General features: G+C 44.0%; 1 protein-coding gene across 7 annotated transcripts in view; it reads right to left on the bottom strand.

Annotated features, from left to right (window-relative positions):
* The window catches only part of PITPNM2 (phosphatidylinositol transfer protein membrane associated 2), a 122,677-nt gene that overhangs the window by 40,492 nt on the left and 59,319 nt on the right, over positions 1-22,866 (bottom strand). For all 7 annotated transcript variants that reach the window (XM_066331717.1, XM_066331718.1, XM_066331722.1 and 4 more), the window contains exons 3-6: positions 22,380-22,553; positions 7,664-7,878; positions 6,326-6,447; positions 4,802-5,035 (exon numbers count right to left, since the gene is read on the bottom strand). In XM_066331717.1, the coding sequence (XP_066187814.1) occupies positions 4,802-5,035; positions 6,326-6,447; positions 7,664-7,878; positions 22,380-22,457 (649 nt within the window). In that variant the 5' untranslated portion in view covers positions 22,458-22,553. The remainder of the gene's footprint in view (positions 1-4,801; positions 5,036-6,325; positions 6,448-7,663; positions 7,879-22,379; positions 22,554-22,866) is intronic.

Below are 22,866 nucleotides of genomic sequence, written 5' to 3' on the forward strand. Positions count from 1 at the left end.
CTGAACTTCATTTACACAGTAAGATTAAATCCATCAATATTTGATGCATTTTGCTGACTGGCTTTCAGAAGGGAGAAGCAAGTTCGAGGCAGCAGAGTGTGACCTTCTGGGGGCAGAATGACAGCCTTCAGCACCTTAATTCTGTTCAGCCAGTGTTGAGATTCAGAGTTATTTCCCCTGCCAGATTACTTTTCGCAGAACTAAAAAAGAATGTTTTAGCCTCTTCACCTCCTGTTATGATTGACAACCAACAGAGCTTAAAAACCGAGATTAAATTTGCATCGCACCCACACTGAAAGCCAAGAAAACATTTCTCTTGCTGTCCCAGACATCACACACCCTTTGGACTTTCACACCCAGTGTCCACTTCTACCTTGCTTGGACACCTTGAAAACAGATCAGACACAGAAGTGGATGTTGCTCTTATCCCACAGTTTCCCCCGTTCAAGGGCTCAGCAGGCTCCTTCCCTGCTCCTGAATCAGCCTTGATGTATCAGTGCCCAACTCCTTCAGAAAGTCTCTGCGTGGAGTCACAGATGCCACCAACCACATATCTGTGTTTTAATGGACTGACTTCACAGGGAACATGAAAACCACTTGGGGGTAAAAAAAAAAGTCTCTTGAAGTTCCTCTCTGCCTTCTTAGATCTCAAAAATCGCCTGCACTGCTTCCTGCCAACCCACAGACCTCCCCATGTGCCCTGCTCACATCCCTTTGATTAGACATCCCAAACCACCCTTCCTCAAAGCTTTGCTCCTTTGAAAATAGGATGGCACTACAGGGCTCCACAGCTGCTGTGCCTCTCCCCCTCCAGGTTAGTTAAGAAGTCCAAAAAACAGATTACTTTCCCAGCATTTGGCCTGGGATGTGCCAGAAGTGTTGCATTTCTCTTTCTTAAACACAAGGAGAAAACGTGGGGGAGAATGAGGCTGTGCAGGTACAAAAGAAATGGGAAAATAAAAGTCCTGGCTTGCAGAAAAGGCTTTAGTGCTAGAGAAGAGAACTTGAGGGGCTCCTCTGTGCACAGCAGTGGGCACAAGTGTCCCACACAGCTACAGGGAGCCAGCATCCAGCTACAAATGACTGGCTCCACCTGTCCAGACACTGCTGCTCTCCCTGTGTAATGGAAAATGAAAATAAAAACCTCAAAGCATTTTTGTATAAAAATCTTAGAGAAAAACAAGAGTTTTTATTCTAAAGTGAAAAGGAGGGGAGACACCAGACCCAGGAAAGAACATAATTGGGAAAAACTCTCTTTGTAGCAGATGCCCATCAGGAGAGTGCTGAGGGAATCTGTGGCCCAGCTGGCTTTCCTTTTTCTCCCTGGAAGGAGAGTAGGTGGAAATGTGTCCTGCTCAGCCAGAGAAGTCCCTGTCACACACTGCCCCAGCTGCAGCACAGTTGGAAGTTTGCCTCACCAGCAGGTTTTCCCCCTCCACCAACATGCCCCGAGTTTATCTGAGCCTTCTCCAGAATCAGAGGAAAAGCCCCGAGCCTCATCAGGCACCTCACTGAAGTCACCCAGTAAAAATGGGAAGAGGTTTTTTGACGAGGATGCAGCTACCAGCTGGTTATCAGTCCTTAAGCAGACTGTCATTTCTCCAGAGTGCCAATGCTTTGTTTAAAACAAACAAACAACCAACACCACCACACATGCACAAATGTGCAGGCTGAGTTCAGAGCACCCGTCATCATGTGTTGATTTAATTATTGTAACATTTCCCACTGTGCTGTGCAGAAAGATCATCTGTGAAGAGCTGAGCAGGGTGCAAACATTTAAATCATTTGATTTCCAGCTCACCATCTCAACAACTCAGAGCTGGTTGAATCCGTGAGGTGCTGACTCCTGTAAACGATTTGTGGTGTTGGACTTCATCATACAAGAGGAAGTGTAAATGACCACTAGACAAGTCAGGGCAGAGAGGAGGCTTCATTGAATTCAAAAAGCTTTGGTCTGTAGTTCTGGGCTTGTTCTTCAATGCGAAATGAAAATAGTAAATGTAATAAGAACTCAGTGGAAATAACTTAGAAAACCCACCAACAAATTCTGCCCCAATTGCCCTCAATGTCCAAATGGAGCAATAGCCTAGATATCCATTGCCTCTGTACCCAGAAGCAACCTCCCAAATAATTTTATAATGCACTGTTACCATTTCCTGACACAAATACAAGATTTCTGATTGTCCAAGTGCAACACAATTTCCCTGAGAGCCCCAACAGATCCCGTAATCTTGTCAGTACAATCCAACCAAAGGCCACCTGCAGTCACACCTGTTTGCTTCCCTGCCCTCTCCAGCTCAGAACCCTCACAAAGAAAAGTCTGTGGTCACATCCACATCACGTCAACAACAACCTGCTCCCCTTGGAAAGACAAAACTCTCCTTTGAGTCATTTGAGTGCTTTAGTGAAGCCAAAGTTCTGCAAAAGAGCTTTCAAAAACCACTTCACCACTGTGCAGCAATTTGGGCATATTTAGCCTAGGACACCGTGGCTTAGACAAAGCTCCAGTTACTGGGATGGAACACACTTTGCCACAGTATATAATTAATAACCCATACACAGTCAACACACTTGTTTAACAACAAAAGACTCAGAGCCCACATGCGCCATTAGGAAGCAAGTGGGAGCAGAACATTATGCAGTGCCAGTCCAATTAAACTTAAAATCTATGAGAAAGGAGTAAAAAAGCATACAAATATTACAGCCAAGTAGACTAATAGCCCACAATCACAATTTTAGTCTGCATCTCAGGCTGTCAAAGCACTGAGTAACTGTCCAATTAGTCACGGGAAAGAATGGCTGCTGCACTCAGTACGAGTGAGAACGTTTCAACGCCGTCCCCCAGAGTTCCTCCCTCTGTGCTCAGCAGCCCTTCCACACTGCACAAGCCATCCATCACTTACCTCAGACCTGCTCTTTGCTCAACCCGTTCTCTAATTTTAGTTTGCTCCACTAAGCGTTGCTCCCCATTGGGCAGAGTTTGGATCCTGCTGTTTGTTTCCTTGCTGGCTTGGTGACTCTGCATAGGGTGGGTTAATTCCCCAAGAAATGAATTTGCTCGAGTTGGGAACAGAGGAAACCAGGAGGAAAATGCCAAGGAAGAAGGGGCTGACCCACCACATCATCTCTGGCTCCTGGGAGCTTGGCTCACCATCAGGTGCACAAAGCACAAAGGTCTCCATCTGCTTTTGGCCACCAGCTGGAAGCCCCACACTGGGATCTGCATCTAAACCTGGTCAGTCCTGCTGTAACCACACCTTTCCAACTTCAATGTCCTCATAGATCGCTGCCTTTGGTCCGAATGCTGGGGCACTTTGCCCACTCTCGGCTTCCCCAGGGCAGGGAGAGACCAAACAGCTCCTGCAGATACCTCAAGCTTTTACTTTCACTTTTCATTCACTCCACTTTGCCTTGCCTAAAAGACCTCTCTGGTTTTATGCATCTTAACCACTTCGGAAAAACACTATTTGCCATCTTTATAAGAGGCTGGAAAAGCTTTTGAAAGGCAGACAATGAGGTGGCTCTGCTCTCTGCAAAGGCTCAATCAAGAGGGAAATGGCAGGCAATCTTTCAGGGAATACAAAAGCAATGTTTCTAAGGGACCACAGTTAATCTATGCCAAACACCTCTGAACAACTGGAAGCGTCACGTGCTCCTTTTTCATTTAACAGATACAATGGAGTTGTTATTCTGCCTCCGTGTTTTGCAGCATACACTAAATTAACCCGTGTCACCGAAACGCCAAGGGAGATCAGTGCAGAGAGGCACTTGTAACAGAGTCTGCAGCAGGAAAATCTTCCATCCCTGCCCAAAGGAAAGAAAACAACCTGTGAGCATTCAGAGAGAGGGGCACACTATTCTCCACTGCTCTATCAGTGTTCTTCACATTAGCTCTCAGGAGCACGGTGTGACTGAAAAGAGCTTGAAAATTACTTATTCTAGACTCAGACACTTCATGAAGACTTGCACATCAAAAGCAGAGTTGTAGAGGTCATGCTGGAGGATTTACAGCACACAGGAAGGTGGTAGTATCCTCTAGACAGCTTTTTTTGGGCATTTTCTTTGCCAGAGGACAGCCAGATCTCTGCCCTTTTAGATGGGAATGCTCCCTTAAAACACTATTTAGTTTTCCAATTGGCCATAGATCCTGTCATTTGTGGCAAGGCTCAGAAACTGTATCAGGTGTTTTATAGATTTTCTGCAAAGAACAAATTACTGTCAGCACTGCCACCACCTGTACTGTCTCCACTTAGTTACTGCCAGACACATCCAATTCCTCCTTAAAAGCCCTGACCCTAAGAATTATCCATCCATCAAAGGACATTTACTCACAACTCAGAGCCACACAGAGACCCACCAACGCTGTCACAAGGCAGGTAGAAACTAGGGATGCTCCAGGGAGTTGTTTACTGGAACCACTCAGGACACTGAAGTGAAGCTTATTTCTTTAGGCAGCCCTTCAGGACGGATTTTGGTCACAATAAAGAAGACTGGGAGAGTTTAAAAAATGATCTGGCAAGTTTATCTTTAAAAAAAAAAATAATTAAATAAAAGGAGAATGCAAGGTCTTGCTTAGACAGGACTTGAAATGTTTTCAGTGGGTACTCGTGGATTTGTACATACCACAATTACAAGTGATAGAATAACAGGATTTTTTCTGAGCTGACCCACAGGGTCATCAGATCTGAGAATCTCTTCACAGACGTGTCTTGGGATGTGATGCACTGCACAGACCTCACCTTCACGTTTCAATTGAGTGCAAACATTAAGGAGTGAACTCTGCAGGACCAGGAATGCTCACCGACATCGTGGATAAAGCGCTCGATTTTCGACTGCATCCCCCAGTATCTGAACTCCACTTTACACAGTTTGTATGCACACATGATGGGGTATTTCCCAGGGTTGTTCTTGTACTCTTGAATCCAATCTTCTGTGAGGGGTCCTCTTTTAGTCTTCACTGATTTATACAGCTTTGGATCCTCCTCAGCTTTGTACTCATGGGGAGGGATAGGATCTTTAACAATATCAATAGGATCTACAGAAAGAGAACAGGAACAGTTAGAAGTTTCCTTTTTCTGAGCAAAACAAGAAAACATCATTTTTCATGAGTTATTTCTGTTTTAGGAAGTACCAGAAGCATTACAGTAATTTAGTTTCTTTTTACTTACACTTAAACAACTGATATTTAAATTGTTTATACGCTGCTGCTGGGCAGAGATCAGCTCTGCCAGAGGAACGAGCACACACAGTTCCAGCAAACAGAGGCTTTGCTCCAAATAGATGTTTTTGCCCACAGTAACTGCAGATCCACAGCACTCTGGCAGCTCTGCACACTCTTGTCTTTCCAGCTCCACACGGATCTGCTGCACATTCCACCTTCCAGCTTTTCTAGTATCACTCACAGCTGTCTCAGCCAAGGTAGCTCAATACACCTGCCCTGCTAAGGAAGAGACATTCCCCATGGAATATCTCATTTTTGGGTCCATCAGAGAGGACTGGGAACTCCTCATCTGCTACCGTTAGACCAGATGTATTGTGGAAAGCAGAAAGTTTAACTGAAGTCCTAATTAACAATCCAACAATGGAGAAGTGAAAACTGCAGCGGGAATTAAGTGAATGAACATATTTTTAAGATCTGCAACCCCCAGAGCTCAGCAGAGGCATCTGAAATTTGGATTGAAGGGCAGGATCACACTTCCCAAGAAGTGACAGCTCTGTGACACCTCTCAGTGCAGTGGTGGGACTTGAGTCTGTTCAGCAGTGAAAGCCTGGTCAGAAAGGCCCAGCTGAAGTTAAGTACAAAAGTACTTTCTTGAAATACTTTTGCCTTTTCTCATTAATTCCTTGCATTAACTCAATCTTCTAATGACAGCTGTGAAGTGAGTGAGGGCACGACTAAAAGGAGAGGGAACAAAAATTAAATGCATCTTCATGCTTCAAAAGTGCAGACAGGAATCATTTTCATATACATGAAGGAGGCACACAAATAAACAGCAATATATTTACAATTACACAGCTATTTTTTCCTCTTCTATGGTAATTTCTACTTATCACTCCCAAAATCATTAGATGTCATACTCCTCTTGGGGGCTGCATAAAATAAGGTGGAAAAGCATCAGCTTCAATTTACAGATGGAGGATTCAAATTATTTCCACGGGATTTACACCAAGCCTAGAAGAGAATTCTGGTATCCTCATCCTACCTGCAGTGAGACTGACAGTGGTGTGTGTTCAGTGGGGATGGACAGGAAGATGGACACACCAAGAAAAAAACCCAAGAGACTGACAAAACAGGAAAAAAATTAGAGGGAAAAAGGCTATTTACCTAAAATGGTTTGTCTTTTTTCTGCAGCAGAAAGGTTGAACACGTTGTTATGGTCTCCTGGGTCAGTTTTGTAGTACGTCTCAATATCAATAGAGAACTTCTCCACAAAAGGACACGTGTACCTGGGAGCCAGAACAACACAGCTTAGAGTAAATCAGCCTCAAATCCCAGCAAGCCTTCACTCATGTTTTCCTTCAGACATGCTTAAAATACCAACTAGAGATTGTTCTTCAATAACTTCTTAAGACAGAAGCTCAGCAGTTTTCGGCAAGGAGATGAATTTTGGGCCCACTCTATTAAAAAGCTGTGACACAGATACTAACACAAGGACACCTGGGCAATGCACCTGTGCAAGGAGAAAAGCAAAGCTCCTGCCTGGAACCTATGGCAGAATAAAGTATGAACTAGTTCTGTGCAGCACAGGTTTCCTGGCCAACTGATTGACTCATAGGCAATTCAAGAGAAGAGATAAAAACTGACTGGAAGTGAACTTTAATCACTTAAAAGTCAGGCAGCTCAATTATATTCAGTCACTGGCAACATGCAAATGCTGACTCCCCACCTTCCCAGGATTGATGTGATTTGCAGAGACCAGCTAAAATAGAACCAGAAATTTTTTCTAGATTTTTCATAAAAATGAAAACAGCCATTAAAGCCTTTTTATTGTGCAAGGTGACAGGAACATCAGATTTGCAAATCTAAAAAAGGGCAAATGCTCAAAACTGGAGTTACTGGAACAAAGGTTATTTATTCCAAAGGTATCTCAAGTCCCCCGTGACAAAATCAGATGAAACAAAGAGGTCCCAGAGGGCTCCACAAAGCCTCGGGCTCCCTTCCCTCCTCAGGGTGAAAACCATAGGATGTAGATTTGTTATTTCTAGTTAAATGACAGACAGTTCCCAGAAAAGCAGCACTGTGATTATTTATTTATTTATTAAGATCTTTCTTTCCCCTGTACAAACGCATCCTGTCTTCCCTGACAGGATTCAGCATGACATCTGTCCCAGCCCCGTGCACATATATCATTTCCCCAAGCTTGCAGAGATCTCCAGTGTTAAGCAGAACACACAGTGCAGGATACGAGACTGAATAAAAACCATTCACAATTCCCCAAGCTCTGACAGACAAAACAGCTCCACCTTTTACAGCAATGAGCCACAAATCCTCAGGGAAGTGTGCAGCCAGCCCAGGCAAACTCTTGAGTTTTAGAATTTTAGGACTTGACCCCAGCTGCTCTGAAAGATATTACTGGAGAAGGAAATGCCCCTGCCAGAGAGTGCCATCAAACCCTCTGTTTTAACACAGGAGAAGAGCTGTGGACATTTTGGGCAGTTTTACCTTGTCCTTGTGTAAGGATAAGCATTCCAGGACTCCTCCTCGACGCGCAGAGCCGCCTTGGGCAGTATGGAGCGGAACCAGCTGGGGATGTGCATCCCGATGTGGTAAACCTTGTGAGTGTACTGCCCACTGCCCCCCGGGCCATCCACGTAGGGCCTGTTCTCCAGGATCTCCACTCCACTGCCTTCCCCACATGTCTCCTCTCGGCTCTTTTTCTGCAAGGGGAAAGAGATCACAAATACGTCACAAAAATGGTCATTTTTCAGGGCATTGTACATGGACCAGGCTCTCAAAGCAGACGGTTTGCAGGACTCCTTTTGAGCAGAGCAGAGTTGTAGCAGCACCCCAGCGCTAAGATTATCAAACCTAGAGATTATAAAGGCAAAATTTAGACACTCACTTGGCCAACATAAAGATTCGATTAATTTGGGACCCTGAAAATATTTCCGTTTGGACGCTCAGTTTGAATGAAGATGTAACGACACCTCAATTCCTGTCCCTGGAAGAGGTGACACATCACACCCCAACCCTTGGCTCCAGCTCTGAGCCACCCAACAGCACAAAACCCTTTTGCATCAGCAGATGACAGAGCCAAGCAGAGTTTGTCCAACCTGGCACATCCCCGTGGTGATGTGGCAGCTGAAGAATCACACTCACTCCTGGTGCAGCAGCATCCCAGGCTGGACACCAGGAGGAATTTCTTCACTGGGAAAGTGGTCAGGCATTGGAGCCACCACTCCTGGAGGTGCTCAAGAAACAACCACATGTGGCACTCAGTGCTCTGGTTGAGTTGACAAGATGGGACTCGGCCACAGGTTGGACTTGATCATCTCAGAGGTCTTTTCCAGCCTCAATGACTCCATGATCACAGTGATAAAGACTATTCTGTGACCTACACCCACAGCATTTAGGGGTTTGTTGCGTATGATCTGGCCCAGCAGCAGCTCTCCAAGAACAGCCTGGAGACTTTGCTCTGCTAATTAAGATATTTAGAAGAAACAACCCAAGTTTGCCAGAATGATCACCGCACCCCCTGGCAGCCTCCGCATTTTGGCTTATTCGTAGGACTGTCCTTCAGTGAGAAACCTGGCAAAAATCCCCTCAATAAAAAAAATACTAATTTCAGTGCTTCTGAGATGAGCTAGAGGCAAACCAAATATTTATTAATTTCTCACACATTTCAGCAGATTGGATGATGTATAACCATCATCATTTCCAAACAACAGATTCATTCTGTTAGCATTTTGAGATTATTGTTTGTATTTGAGAGCACAGTGCTTTGGAAATTAAGGAGGGAAAAAAAGGAATTTTATACCAAGAATCAACAGTGAGATATAACACAATAATAACAACTCATTTTTGGCATACAAACAATTCAAAGGATAACATGGTTTAACAGAAAATTATTAATAAGATGCAAGAGATCAACTTCTTATCTTTCAAGGACAGGATGTTAAGCCAACAGAACTGTTCAGCAGTAAATAGCCCTGTTTATAAAGAGCTCTCAAGTGATTTTAAATTTAAATAGCCAGAACTGACAAACCTAAATAACTAACAATCTAAATAATCACTTTTTCCTGCCCCACAAAGTGCAATAGAAAATAAACCCAGAAAAACAGAAAAGTGCTTTTTTACAGTTTATTTCTAACACTCAGCTGGCAGCTCATTAAAGCACACATCCTCTTCTAACAAACTACTGTCTTTCAGATCTTTTATAAGCACTGACCAAGTCCTGTACAAATATTTATGACAATAACATTAAATAATCTTGATGACCCCAAAATCTGGTTAATTCAAAGGTCTCAGAAAAGGCAGTAACCCAGCCAGCACAGTGAAAGTGTCAGACAGAATAACTGCACAGCATCTGCTCTGAACAGTTGATACAAATTACAGACATTTAGAGTTTTATTATATGGCAGAAGCACATGGAAACCATAAGCAGAGGGAAGATAAGTTTTCTTCATTCCAAGTTACTGAAAACTTTCTTCTAGATTGCACAGTTACAGCAATTCCAGTCAACTCTGCAAGTCCTCGTTTGGGACCAATATCCACTGAGGGGTTTTATCACTACCATTCCCCATTTCACTTTTCCCTGTTCAGTCAGTTTTAACAAAAACTTCTCTGCATGGAGATGAGCCGCCTGCTTCTCACCCTACAGCTGGGACCCTGGAGAACTCACAATACTGGTCAATTTTTGCTGCACATGAATGATTTCATCAGCAGCCTCTCCACACAACCTGGAACCGGTGACACCCTGAGGGTGGGAGATCCAAGGGTGGCACAGTGTCATTGTCCCAGCTCAGTGGGAGAGAAGCAAGGAAGGAAAAACCAAGTTCACTGAGACTCTCTGTGAAAGTCAGTTCACGTCCCACTTCTGAATTGTGGTTATTTTATTCACTTCTGTGCAGCTGCAGCAGACTGCAAACCCTATTCTGGGAGCAGGGTGTGCTTCCTCCTCCAGCCTTTCCAGATGACCAACTCCAGCCCACAGCCTTTGTCACCCAGTTACAAACCTTTAGCAAATTTTAGCCCTTCACATCCCTCCTACTTGTCACTTATCTACATAAGATATGACAAGGGGAGCAAGAACATTTTCCCAGATGAATGTGAAAGAGGAGCTGTAGCTTGGCTGACCAAAAAAAAAATAAAAAAATCCAAGATTATATCCCAAACTATCTTTAGATCCAGGACTTTTGAATCAGGGCAAATTTATACTCGTAACACAGCACGCTGCTGGGAAGGATAGTATGATCAAAGAGAAACTCCCCAGGATAAACCCACACAAAGCTGCTTCCCAGCCCTCCAGGCTCTCACACTTAGCAGTTGGCTCATTGAGAGGATAACAAGCTGCAGTGAAGTAAGGAAGGGCCAAAAGTCAGGAGAGATGGTGAACAGTGCAATTACTGACCAGTCAGAAACACAAAGAGAAAAATATATTTCCAATATAATAAAAATAAAGACTTCAGCCACATGCACTTGAGAGACCAGGATAGTACTCTGGGCATAAGTGGAGTGAAAGTGAAGCACTTGTGGGAGTGAAGAGCAATTTGCTCTGCAGCCTCTTCATGCCTCCTGTGCCTGAGCTACAGCCTGGAGAGGGCTTCTTACAAGGAAGTGGTCTGTAAACAACAATTAAAAAATAACCCTTCATTAGGAAAACATTTGGCCTGAGAAGTGTGTGGCGGGCCCTCTGCAAGGAATATCTGCTGGAGGTGCTGATGTGCAGGCACTTGAGGGTCAGTCTCAGAGGTTTCAGCCTCAGAGAGAAGTAGAGACTACTACTGACACAGCATCTTCCCCCTCTATAAATACCTGAGGAATGGTCCCCAGTAAAATCAAAGAGCAGCTTCCAGCCTTTACATGCAGGTTATCTAAACCACTGTAAACCATCTTATATTGTAGTACAAGAGGAAACCCAATCATCCCTTCCCAAGCCCCTCTCTCCTGCTGAGGACACTCCATGTTCTGCACAGCCCCATCAATAGCTTTTCAGGACAGATGGTGACACAGATCCCTTCTAGCTAAAGTAATAGCATTAAATTACTCATAACAGGGAACCCAGAGAAGCAGATGCACCATGATTAGCAAGAATGCCAGTTACTTAAAGGCTTCTATTAAAATAAATCTCTTGGCACAGCAGCATAGCATGGGACACAGCACATGACCTCAGCACAACAATCACAGATGAATAATTCCCATGAATATCACTTAACCACTGGGCCAGCCTAACCCCGTTTATCATCTGCCCTTCTCAACAGCAGACAAACAGCTGTAAACAGAGCCTTCCACAGTCAGGTTCATCAGTCCTCAGATCTTCCATCTCCTTTCCCAGTCACAAATAGGTCTCCTCACCAAAGCACACCTTGCAAAACCTTAGTCCAGCAAACAACCTGGCCCAGGTGAACAGAACCAGGTGATCCATGTGATCTGTTTGTTTTTCTAGTGGGACACAGCTCCGTAAAGGAATGGATGGCAACAGAAACCTCCAAAGCCCAAGGAGTCTGAGCACAGCTGAAGGAGCAGCATTCCCAGAACAGGAATGCATAATGCTGGATCAAACAGTTAGGATGTGGCTTATTGGATCAGCTGGAGAAATGCACAAGTCAGGCTGCGTAAATTAAGATTGCTTTGTAATGTTTGGCTTTTGGGAAATTAGAAGGAAAACAGCCTCATCAACCAAATCAGAATACCAAGAAGAACATTAATTTAAACCAGAGTCCTCCTTGTGTTCCTGCCCTGGAATCCAGCACAGGCTGCTCCCAGCACAAGCAGAGAATCTCTGTAAAGCCAACAGCAGCAATGCAAACAGCTCAGCTGGTTCAGCTTCCCCTCAAGTTGTCTGTTTTTACTGTAACTACTTGGAGCACTGCAATGGTCCTGCAGAGAACAGTAAGGATGGGGTAGGCTGCCTGGTGATAATGGGGGATCTGGGCATGTTCTAGCATTCAAAAATAGATTATAACTACACTCTCACCTTGTTTACCACTGATTATTGTTCACAGTACAAGCTCTCGATCTAAATAAGTGAGACAGTGATTACAAAAGGTTGGGATGCCTTAGCTTCCTGATGTTGTTCTTACTTCCCTTCAGCAGTGCAGTCACACAGTGCCACAGGACCCAAGAGAGTTCTGATTTCAGATTGCTCCAATTATGAAGACTGACAGCACCACACTTGACAGACCTCTCATCCTTGGGTAAGGAAGACACAAATCATCGTCTGGAAACAACAACCAGAAGATTTTTTTTTTTGAGGGGGGTGGGTTTTTTTCCTCCAACTCCCATTTGGAAAGGGAGTATTTTGATAGTCTGGACAAAACTCTTCTGGGAGAATGCATTAAAATAACACTGAACTCTCAGGATTTTTTTAGCCCACTTAGACACAGATAGGGGTGTGAGAAGTTTCCAGGCAGCTGATGGTTTTGGTTAACAAGGACAGCAAAGACATCTCTGTAACCACAGAACAAGAACATGACAGCAAATATCCCCAGAGGACCCTGCTAACATACTTGCTCATATTGTTGTGGCAAGGGAGGCTGAGAAAACATTCTCTATGGCCAATTACTACTTTTTTTTATTGTTTTGGATGATAAGGCTACCACAAACACCAATTAAGTTCCCAGAAACAGACCCTTCCTTTGGGAACCAGCGAAAGCATGAAGTGCCTCACACAATCCATCAGACCACAAAAATGCCTGAAGCTGCTCAGCAAGATGACTCCTGCCACCACTGGAGAGCTCTTAAGACCTGTTTTCACTAACCAGACCTGTTCTGTTCAGTTCTACAAAGGAAGTGTAAAGGCATCTAAGGTATAAACAAAATTTTGGCTGGGGAAGAGGAATAAACTTTGCTCTCAATCTCATCCATATGCTAAGGGAAAAATATTCCCAACTATTTCCAGTCAAACATGATTTAGGCTGAGGGATATTTCACTCTTACAATTGATTTTCCAAAGTGGTGTCTTCTTCCCACCACCAAGAGCCTTCCTTGCTATGCTCCAGCATCTGCCCACCAACCCTCCTCAGTCCCACCTGCAGGCTCCAGGTAGTGAGGATTTACCTCAGTAAAGATTTACCAGTGATTTACCAGTGACTGGGGCCTTGCACGTGGTAAACTTTAACAGAGAAGTTGGAAAAGGTCATGAGAAAAGCAGCCTGTTAGTCTCAGCCAGGTAATTTAGCTTATTATGGCAATATCAGCAGTCAAACACCACAAACAAACCAGCACAAAACACGACAGCACGTTCCAGCCAATGCTGCCAGAATTAAACTGCACCTAAAACCAGAAAGCCAATGATGGACACACTGGGAAACACTGAAAGGTCCTGGAAGAAATGCTTGGTTTATTCTTCATGGATTCCCAGGATTCTGCACATGGGGATCATGTCCAGGGAGGCTGAGCCTGCTCAGGGTGTATCTGCTCTGCCTGTGCTGTGGAATGACTCAGCTCTGGGTTCTGTTAACCACTCCTCCCCGAGCATTTGAGCTGACATCTAATTCATTACCAGCAATCTGCTTTCACCACCAGCAGCCTTCTGCCTGCTGATGCAGATATCTGATGGACCAGGCCCCATTCATGGCCACTGTTTACTGCAGGTAATCAAACCCTATGTCTCTGACCATGAAAACAAAATGCTGGGTTATCTGAAAAGTACTGTGGTTTCATGCCTTACAACTTGTTCTTTTCTTTTCTTTACGTGTGTGTCAAAGACCTGAAACACTCAATTAAAATCATATCACCATAACCACAGCAATACCTGAGCAAAAAGCTTTGTTCTGAGTGAAAGAAGGGAGCAGAGGAGATGAAACTATTCCACTCTTAGAGACGTCAAGATGGACAATTTCTCCTCACATCAAAACCGACATAATTTTATCAGTGCACAATGTTCTAAAAGCAAGCAGGAAGTTACAGGAACTAAATTAAAAATAAAACTCACCCTTACTCTTATTTATGCAGGAGAGTGCTGAGGTACAACACAACTTGTGGCTGTCAAAGGCTTTTGTGGCCCAGTCAGAAGAGCTGAGCCCCCTCACATTAAAGATCATGGAATGAACAAAGGAGCATCATTTTGAATAAGGAGAAAGTAACCTGAAGACACAGAGCTGCTGGCAGGGCTACGTCCAGTTCCCAGATCTTTGAATCCCCATTTTAGAACAGTGCTCTTTGCTGGGCTGGAGTAGGGCTGGATATTTACTTTTATCAAAATATAGCAAAACAGTTCTCAAACAGGAAAGCTTCTCTACTCCTGTTTTGGAGGAGTTGAGAACAATCTTAATGGTTTTATTAGAAAGACAATCTTAAAAGCAGTCAGGGCCTTACCTTTAATAATGGGAGCCCTGTTACCCCAGAGATGATTTTAACAGAACTTTTGAGCCTATGTTTTTGTAAGGTCCAATCAGAAACAATTACATCAAGTTGGATTTGGCAGTGCCTCAACCACAAAACTGCTGGAGGACAGCAAAGGACTTGTGAGTTTTGTTCCTGTCCCTCAAAGCAAGGCTCACTGCGTCTCATCACGCACAGAGAAGTCAATGGGAACACAAGTCCAACCACAAGAGGATTCCCCACTCTCCCCATGGCACCATCCCTGCCCTCCACAAGCTGTGGACACCACAGCAGCCTGCTTTTGTTGGCACCATGAGCACCAGGTTATGCACCAAGGCAACTTTAAACTGCATCCTGCGTTTCCATGGCACAGGGAGGGGCTGCATCAGCAATGCCCTGGGTTGGGTTTGGGCCACCCTCACTTGGGCTTTGGCTGCACTGAATCCTTGCTGGGCACAGCAAACCAGTGATGTCAGCAGTAACCATGGTGCCCACAGCCTCCCCTGTGCCCTTTGTGCTCCAACACGCATCCTTCACGCGTGACAAGTGCTTTAATCCAATTAGTGCTGTTAAAAAAAACACCAAAACAACCCCAATGAAGGGCCATGTCAATACTTATTTGGGGAAGGAAGGTTAGTTTGAGTCAACAAGATAACGATCAGAACACCAGGCTCTACAGCAGCACTTGGAGCCTCATTGCTCCCAACACACGGGGATGACCCTGGGGAGAGGGGAAAGAAATCTGTTCCTCATCAACGGCTTCATTAATAAAGGCAAAAGAGCAGCTGTTTTAAACACCCCCCTTGCAGGTTTGATCAAGGGCTGGGCAATATGCAGTGCTTCACCCCAGCCAGGCACTACTCTGTCCCCAAACACTGACGCCTCACCAGCTGCACATCATTCTGGTGGAACCATAAAGCAGTTACCCTCTGTTTTCCCAATCCAGCACTGATCAGCTGCAGCTTCCAGGAGGGTTCCCTTTTGGGGCCTTCCCAGCTCTGCAGGGAGATGCTGCTGGATCAGTGGCAGGGATTTTATGGGAGAGAATCTTCCCTCAAGTTTACCAAGCAAGAATGTGGACTAGCAGCCAGGCCTGTAACCACTCTCAGTGCTGCTCTCAAGGGGATCACCCAGCACACAGGGAGATGTCAGCCCGTGTTTGTGTCAGAGAGAGGCACGTGTAGAGCTGCACAAGCAAAGAGGTGTGCAGGAGGCTCTGAGGAAGGCACCTCTCTCAGCCAGGCATGTACAAGTTACCTGCACTGCATCTGCAGCACCATCAGCACCAGCACTCCTGGCTGATTTTCTTGTAATGGAACAATTTTATTTTTAAAAAAAAAAAAAAGCCCTAAAAGCTGAAGGCAGGCTGGGCTGTCAGTGTCAGGCTCCTGCAAGGCAGAGCAGAAACATGCTCAGCATCACTCTGTACGAGTGTTGTAGGCACTGCATTATTTAGAATCAGGGCCTGATATTAATGAAGCTGCTTGTACAAAAACAGGATATTTTGGGGGCAATCAATTGTACAGGGTCATAAAAAATTTACAGCATTAAGAGAACCTTTCTCATGGCCACTCATTAATCACTCTGCCTTACAAAGACGCCCAGTCATACTCCTTTAGAGTCAGGGCTGGATGTGCCAGAGGCACATGAATTAGGGATCACTTTATTATGGAGATACCTCAAACCTGTTTACCCCACATGCCCCATCTTTCAAAATGTCTACTTCACTTCCAGCTCAGTATTTCATCTCTACTCTAAGTATTTCCTTCCATGCCTTTAAACTGGTTTTTCACTGCATTAACTATTCCACAGACACTTTCTGTGAGAATTACTGTCCCTGGCTTAAAGGGAGGCAAAGCAAGTTGCCCATTACTATGTTGTGAGTCACAAAGAAAATTTCAACTCGGGGTGTTCTGGATCAAGTCTAATCCTCTGACTACATCCTTTATACTTTAGGAACCCAATGCAATTGTTCACTAATAATGGACTGTGTGCTAAGATACCACAGGACTGGCTTAAAGAAATCCCCATAGTCTTCCTAATACTTAATTCATTACTTGCCTTTAGGTATTTGAAAAAGGGAGAACCTAATCCCAGTCAAGATTTTTGTCCTTCTTTCATAAGAATAAAAAAATACAGAAAGAAAAAGGGGTTTTGACAGCCAAGAAGCTCAGTAGGATCAGCAGTGCAGTGTCCTGTATTAAAATCAGTGCAAATCTGAAGTTTAAAAATGTTTGTGTTATAACATTATCTCATCTCCATTTGCCTTTGTTAAGAGAAAGAGAGCACATGAACTGTCAAGGCAACATCAAGTTCACTACCCTAAAATCAATCTTTTTTGGAATATGATACAGAATCCCAGACAACGTAAGAATTCAAGGATAACGACTACAAACCAAGAAAAAAGTAGATGTAGAAAAGATGTTTGCTCCTTCTGAGTGTTTTCCCAAAATGACAACCTGTATGGGTGTCACTGTCACCTGTGCAGATGAGAGCCCAAGTTTGGTACCACCAAACATATCTGTCCCACCCTTGTCCTCAAAACCAAACAACTGCAAGTGCCTTACTCTTCTCCTCCATAAGGATGCAAATCCTCATGATCACAAAGAAAAGGTTATGAAAACCAGAGGAAGAAGAAAGAACACAGAAGCCACAGGTTCTAATGCTGCAGCACAGAAATCAGGGGAAAAGTTTCGACCCAGGCTTTGCTTTTAGACATGTGAGCCTTCCAGGGTCTCTGGAGCTGTCAGCAGCATCACCTGCTTTAAAACTGCAGCATAAATGTCTGTCTGTGCAGATGGCCAAGGCATCTGCAGGCAGAACAAAAATAATCAGCCATCCAGTTCTTCAGTGTCCAGAGATGAAGGGTTAGTTTGCTTTCCCCCACTCAATCAATCCTTCACCATCTGCTGAGCCTGCTGCCAACTGCCAGGCAGAGCTGAGGGCTTAAGGGACATGACTTCTGCACCTGGCTATCACGACAGGGCCTCAAGAATTACCACCAGCAACAAGCAGAGTTTTAAGCCTGTTCTTTAAGGTGCTTCCTGAGAGCTCCACGGAAATGAAAGGGAAAATAGGACGGTGCAGGTGTCTGGAAACTGAGATGATGGACAAACCATGATCCTCCAAAAAGGAGGAAAGTGACTCAGGATACTTCATCAGCAGTCAGGACAGGAGAGTAGAGCACACTGAAGATGCCTTCAACAGGCTTTGATTTTTCAGGGAAGGCAATAAATGCAAAGCCCTGGAGGATGGCAGAGGAGAGGCTCATGTTAAAACGTGAGAGAAGCCCTCAGCTGCCAGGATCCTGCCTGAGTTCAGCAGGCAGCTGAGCAGATGGGTTATCTTCCACACAGTGCCTCAAACAGGGCCAGAGGCCTTTCCCAGCCATGGACCCTCAAAGTGATGGATGGCAAAATATTAATGCTGTTCATTCAAAAGGATGATGCTGTGTCCTAAAATAAGTCTCATCCTCAAAAGGTAATCGTTAGGTCCGGCAGAAGAATATTTTTAAAGTGCACTATCTTTGGAGGAAGGTCACGAATACCCAGAGAAACCTGTGCAGACAAAATGAGGACCAGAGTTATTTACAACACACAAGAAAGCTGCGCACACTGATATAAAAATAAGTTTTAATAACAAGAGGAATTCTCTTGTCTTATGAAGGGGTCAGAAGGGCAGCGGTCTCTCGGAATCTCATGGCATATGGAAGCACAGTAATGAATGTTATTAAGATGATAAAAGGACTGACCTTTGGCTAATAACATCCTGACAAACGCATTCAGGGCTCATATTCCAAGCTTTTATGAGACAGAGACTTTACGTTAATGCGCGCATTGTTTCTGGGGCGAGGAGGAGGAGGTGATTAGAAAAGAAGGTTCCCTGAACACACGAGGAAAGGACATCAGGCTTCCAGGAAAGGATTGCTGCTGAGACAAAAATATGCAGGATTCAGGAGGGGAAGAATTAAGAGACCCTTTAATAAGATCTCTCTAATGTATAACACAGATCCTTTTTGTGCCCAACAGGATTCACCTCACAGAGACTGAAATAGCACACAGGCCTCGGATGGGATGTGCAGAGTCTGAGAAGACATCCAGGACAGAGTCCTTGGCTCAAAACTTCTGCAGGAAGAAACAAATCCATACAGATGGTTCCAGTTGTTCCCTCCATAAATGGGTTGTGTTTCGTGGAACTCATTCCAGTGCTCATCTCCAATTCCTCTCTGCTTAGTTTAGGACAGCAGCCTGCAGCTTCCCCAGATCAAACCACTCCCAGCCCCATGGACAACTCTCCAGGCTGAGTTCATTGGGAAACTCTCACCCCTGGAAGCAGGATTGGCTTTTAAATGTGCACACAGATTTCAGGGGAGAGTTACATTAACAGAGGTACAAAGAGTGAGTTCACTGTTCTGAAATATTTCACACTGTTTTATGCACCAGACTAAAACCAGGTCACAGCATGAAGGAAGATTGCTGGTTCTTGGCTCAGATATAAAAATGAGTATGTTTTAATTTGGACCTCAAAAGAGACAAGACCTCAGCAATGATGAAAAAAGCCTTGGTGCCTTATGGAAAAGCTGAATCCAACTGCTCTGGAGCAAGGGCTCCCACCTTGGAGAGGCTGACAGTGCTGCGTGAGAGGTTTCCCAAGGAAGGATATTGAAAGTCTGAAATTTAATAGAGAAAAACAATTCAGTTCAGATCTGCTAGGCTTCAAGCAAGTCGAGGGTACATTAAGTCCTTGCTGTAATGTAAAATTAACTTATTTAGGGAAGAATTTAAGTGCTACTTAAAGTACTGAAACCACTGACTGTAGATAATATGTCAGAAGCCAGCAGAAAGCAACTTTAGGAGACTTTTTGCCCTCTCACCTCAAATATAAAAAAAAATAAATTAAAAAGGAAAGCAGCAGGCCACTCATCTCGGTTTTCACAGTTTTATACACCAGCCTGGAGAACTTGTAGTTGTAAGAGGAATTACAGAGCAACATGCAATGATTTATTGCATGTCTTGCTGCCCAGTGGCGCAGAGAAGCAGGAGAGATGTGGATTATATACTGCACAATTTTAATTCTCCCATCCAGTAAACACAGCAAATATGAGTACAGCCTGTTCCCATTTAATGGAAGGATCCTTTGCTATTTGGGCATGATGCAGCTTACATCAAATCTGCTGGAAACTTTTGTTGAGACTTGTGAGAATAAGAAGGGATTGCTCTCTCATGAAAACAGATGATTGATCCTTCCACTGCAAAGCAAAAATCTACATGAAACTGCCTTTGAGTCTGAACATCCCTGCCCACGTGGCTTTGAGGCACCACTTCCACCACAGGGCTCAGGGGAGAAGGGCCTGTTGGAAAACTTCCATTTGGACAATGCTGAAATCTAGGAAAAATTATACAAAAAAAAAAAAAAAAAAAAAGGCAGCTTTATACCAACGGGAATTTAATGTTTGGAATTTAACAGGAATTGTCACTCACAAGCTCAAAGGTAAACGAGTGATCAACTTCAGGTATGTGCTTGAGGCTCCCTAAAACCCCAAGGAACAATCAGGACATCTCCTTTTCCTCTGCTGGAGAAGGGCATCTCCCAGGACGAGGCTGCCTGGTGCCTCCAGCAATAATGTCACCATTCCATACATCACAAATGTCTTAGAAATTAACCTCTTGCTTTTAAGAATCGTTCCTCTTCCCAAGAACTCCTTCAAAACATTCTGTTCTACACATTTCAGCCACAGATTTCTCAGAAATGCCTCTTCACTGCTGCTCTGCACAGGTATCTCAGCTTGCTCCCATAAAGAGGCTCAACACACAGAACTCACTTCTCCTGTGGCCTCTTCAGGCGTTTCAGAAGAAAAATAAAAGCACTTTCTCATTCTTTGAAAAGGACAAAGTCATGCTCCCCACTGCTCCTTCCCCAGTGCCTGTCTCAAAGACAAAACCTCCATTTTAAAATCAAAAGGAAGAAAACATTTGCTATCCTGGCCTAGGAGAAGCTCACATTGAGGCCAGCAGGAATCTTTCCACCAATTTCAGGAACAACTGAAACAAATTGCTACCAAACTATGAACCCTACCCTAAGTGCTCTTTGTTTTGTTATTGCTTTTTTGTTGTTTTTTTTCAAACTTGAGCTGAAACTATTATTCTCAAGGAAAAGCACAGCTATCTTTTCCTCTTGTGCTATTTGTACTTTTCCTCTTGTACAAATAACAAAGTGCCTTGCTTGTCATGCACTGCTCCAGCTCCCCCAGACCTCGGGCTCCATGAAGTGTTTCCATCTCAGCCCCTGCTCCAGGAGAGTGCAGGGAGATCACAAACCTGACTTGACACCCGATCTGAGAGGAAACCTTACTCTGCTGCCTGTCAATACAGTAGAAAATTAAAGCAGGGATGGATGGTAATTTGGAGATGTAGTTTCTCAAGCTGGTGAACTTCCCATTGCATGAAACCCTTATGGCTTCTCGTGTCCTTTTGATGTTAAGACGTGGCCAAAATCCCCGTCAAGTAACAAAGCAGAACCCAGCATTAAGGAAATTAAAATCAGCAATTTAACTTCTGAGATCAAAAAAGCAAATCCACCTCCCTGACCAAGTCCTCCAGAATTCCCAGGAGGCCCCACAGACACTCCCCAATTAAGGATTCATCCTCTGTTTAATCAGGTGGACTCCTCCTTCCTAATCAGATCACTCTCCCCTGCGCTCTGCTGCTCACGGAGTTCTGCACAGATAATACTCTGCTGCCATCCACCAGCTCTTCATGCAAAGCAACTGACACAAATTAGGAAGACAGGGTTGTTAACAAAATAATTACACCAGTATTCAAAGCAGCTACAGCATCAGGAAAAGGTACAGAAAAAACGAAGCCAGATAAGAAAAATGTTTACCCGTTTATGCCAAGATTTAGGTTAAACACGCAAAGATGACACATTTGTGTCAGAACATGGAATTTGACCATGATTACTGCAGAATACACACCATGCATTCTTTTAGCAGTCAAGCCCAAATGCATGACTCTTCAAGAAACACAGCTGGGTGGTCAGGAGAGAAATGGAGGAACTTGTGCTTCTGCTTTGGTTTGGGGGCTTTGCTTTCCCCCCTTATTTTAGGTTTTAAGCCAAACTAGATTTTCCTAGCACTGCTTCATCCCGCTTCAGAAAGCAGAGTTCTCCTGCAAATTCAATATTAGATGTGTGTTCTACTGGATGAGCAAAATTACATTTTATTTAAAGTGTGGGACAATGAAATAACACTTCAGATTCATTTCCTTTTATAACTGCTCCTGGTTGGATTTCGAACACTGGGAGAATATGGGCACAGAGGACTTCAGTTACAAAAACCCAACATTTTAATTAACTGCTTTACTGCAGACAGGGAATTCCACAAAAAATTCCCATCAGTATTCAGAAGCCTATTAAAAATAATCTACATTTTATGCCTAAACTGATTAGTATCTCTTTCACTGTGGTATATAAGCACAGATATATTACATTTAATTTTTTTCCCTCTCTTAATCCCAAGTTACGCCTTTGGTTTACCATCACAAATTTATATTAGATTGTTGCTCCCCATGAAAAGAACAGAATTTGGAATCAGCATGACCAATAATCAGCACCCAGCTGGGAAGCAGTGGCTGTTTATGCCCTCCAGCTTGATCCCTTTCCAGCAGGTCCTCACACTCTTGGGCTGAGTGTTTCCACAGGAAGGTCAGACCAAAGTTCTCCAACTCAAGGAGAAGAGGAAACAAATCAGAAATCAGAGTTTGTGTGTTGCTTTCCCTCACTACTCCTTTACGAGCAAACAGCAAAAGGCAGATTTAAAACTTGCAATCCTGCAGCAATTCTCCCCCACAGCCCCCAGAGAGCCCCAGAGCCCTGGAGGGAGCAGAATGCTGCTGACCTGTATCATGTAGAGCTGCGCGATGCGATATTCCTCCACGCTCATCGGAAGGGGAATACGATATTCCTTTATGAGCATTTTGGACACAGGAATCTCTTGTCCGCTCAGAAACACAATCCAAATGCTTTTAGTAAAGGCTCCTTAAATAATGGCAAGGAAATGCATCGAGGATCCCTGAAACAGACAGAAGGGAGGGGGGGAGGAAAGAAGAGAAGTGGTTATTTTCCATTCTTATGGCAGAACATCCTATTTAGGAAAAAAAAAAAAAAAAAAAAAGCAAAGCAACAACAGGCAAACATTAATTTTTGTAATAGCTGTAAGCGTAATAGCAGAGAGAAGAATCCCTGGAGTGCTACCAGACCTTTGATATCAAATTGAACGGAATCTTTCAGAAGAATTTTGATTTGCTTCAGGGGATACCATCAAAGCTATTACCCTTCTGACCTTTGCCATCATATCAATCAGACTTTCATATGCAACAGCATCT

This window comes from Sylvia atricapilla, chromosome 17 (genome assembly GCF_009819655.1).
Source record: "Sylvia atricapilla isolate bSylAtr1 chromosome 17, bSylAtr1.pri, whole genome shotgun sequence".
In the NCBI taxonomy this organism is placed as follows: domain Eukaryota; kingdom Metazoa; phylum Chordata; class Aves; order Passeriformes; family Sylviidae; genus Sylvia; species Sylvia atricapilla.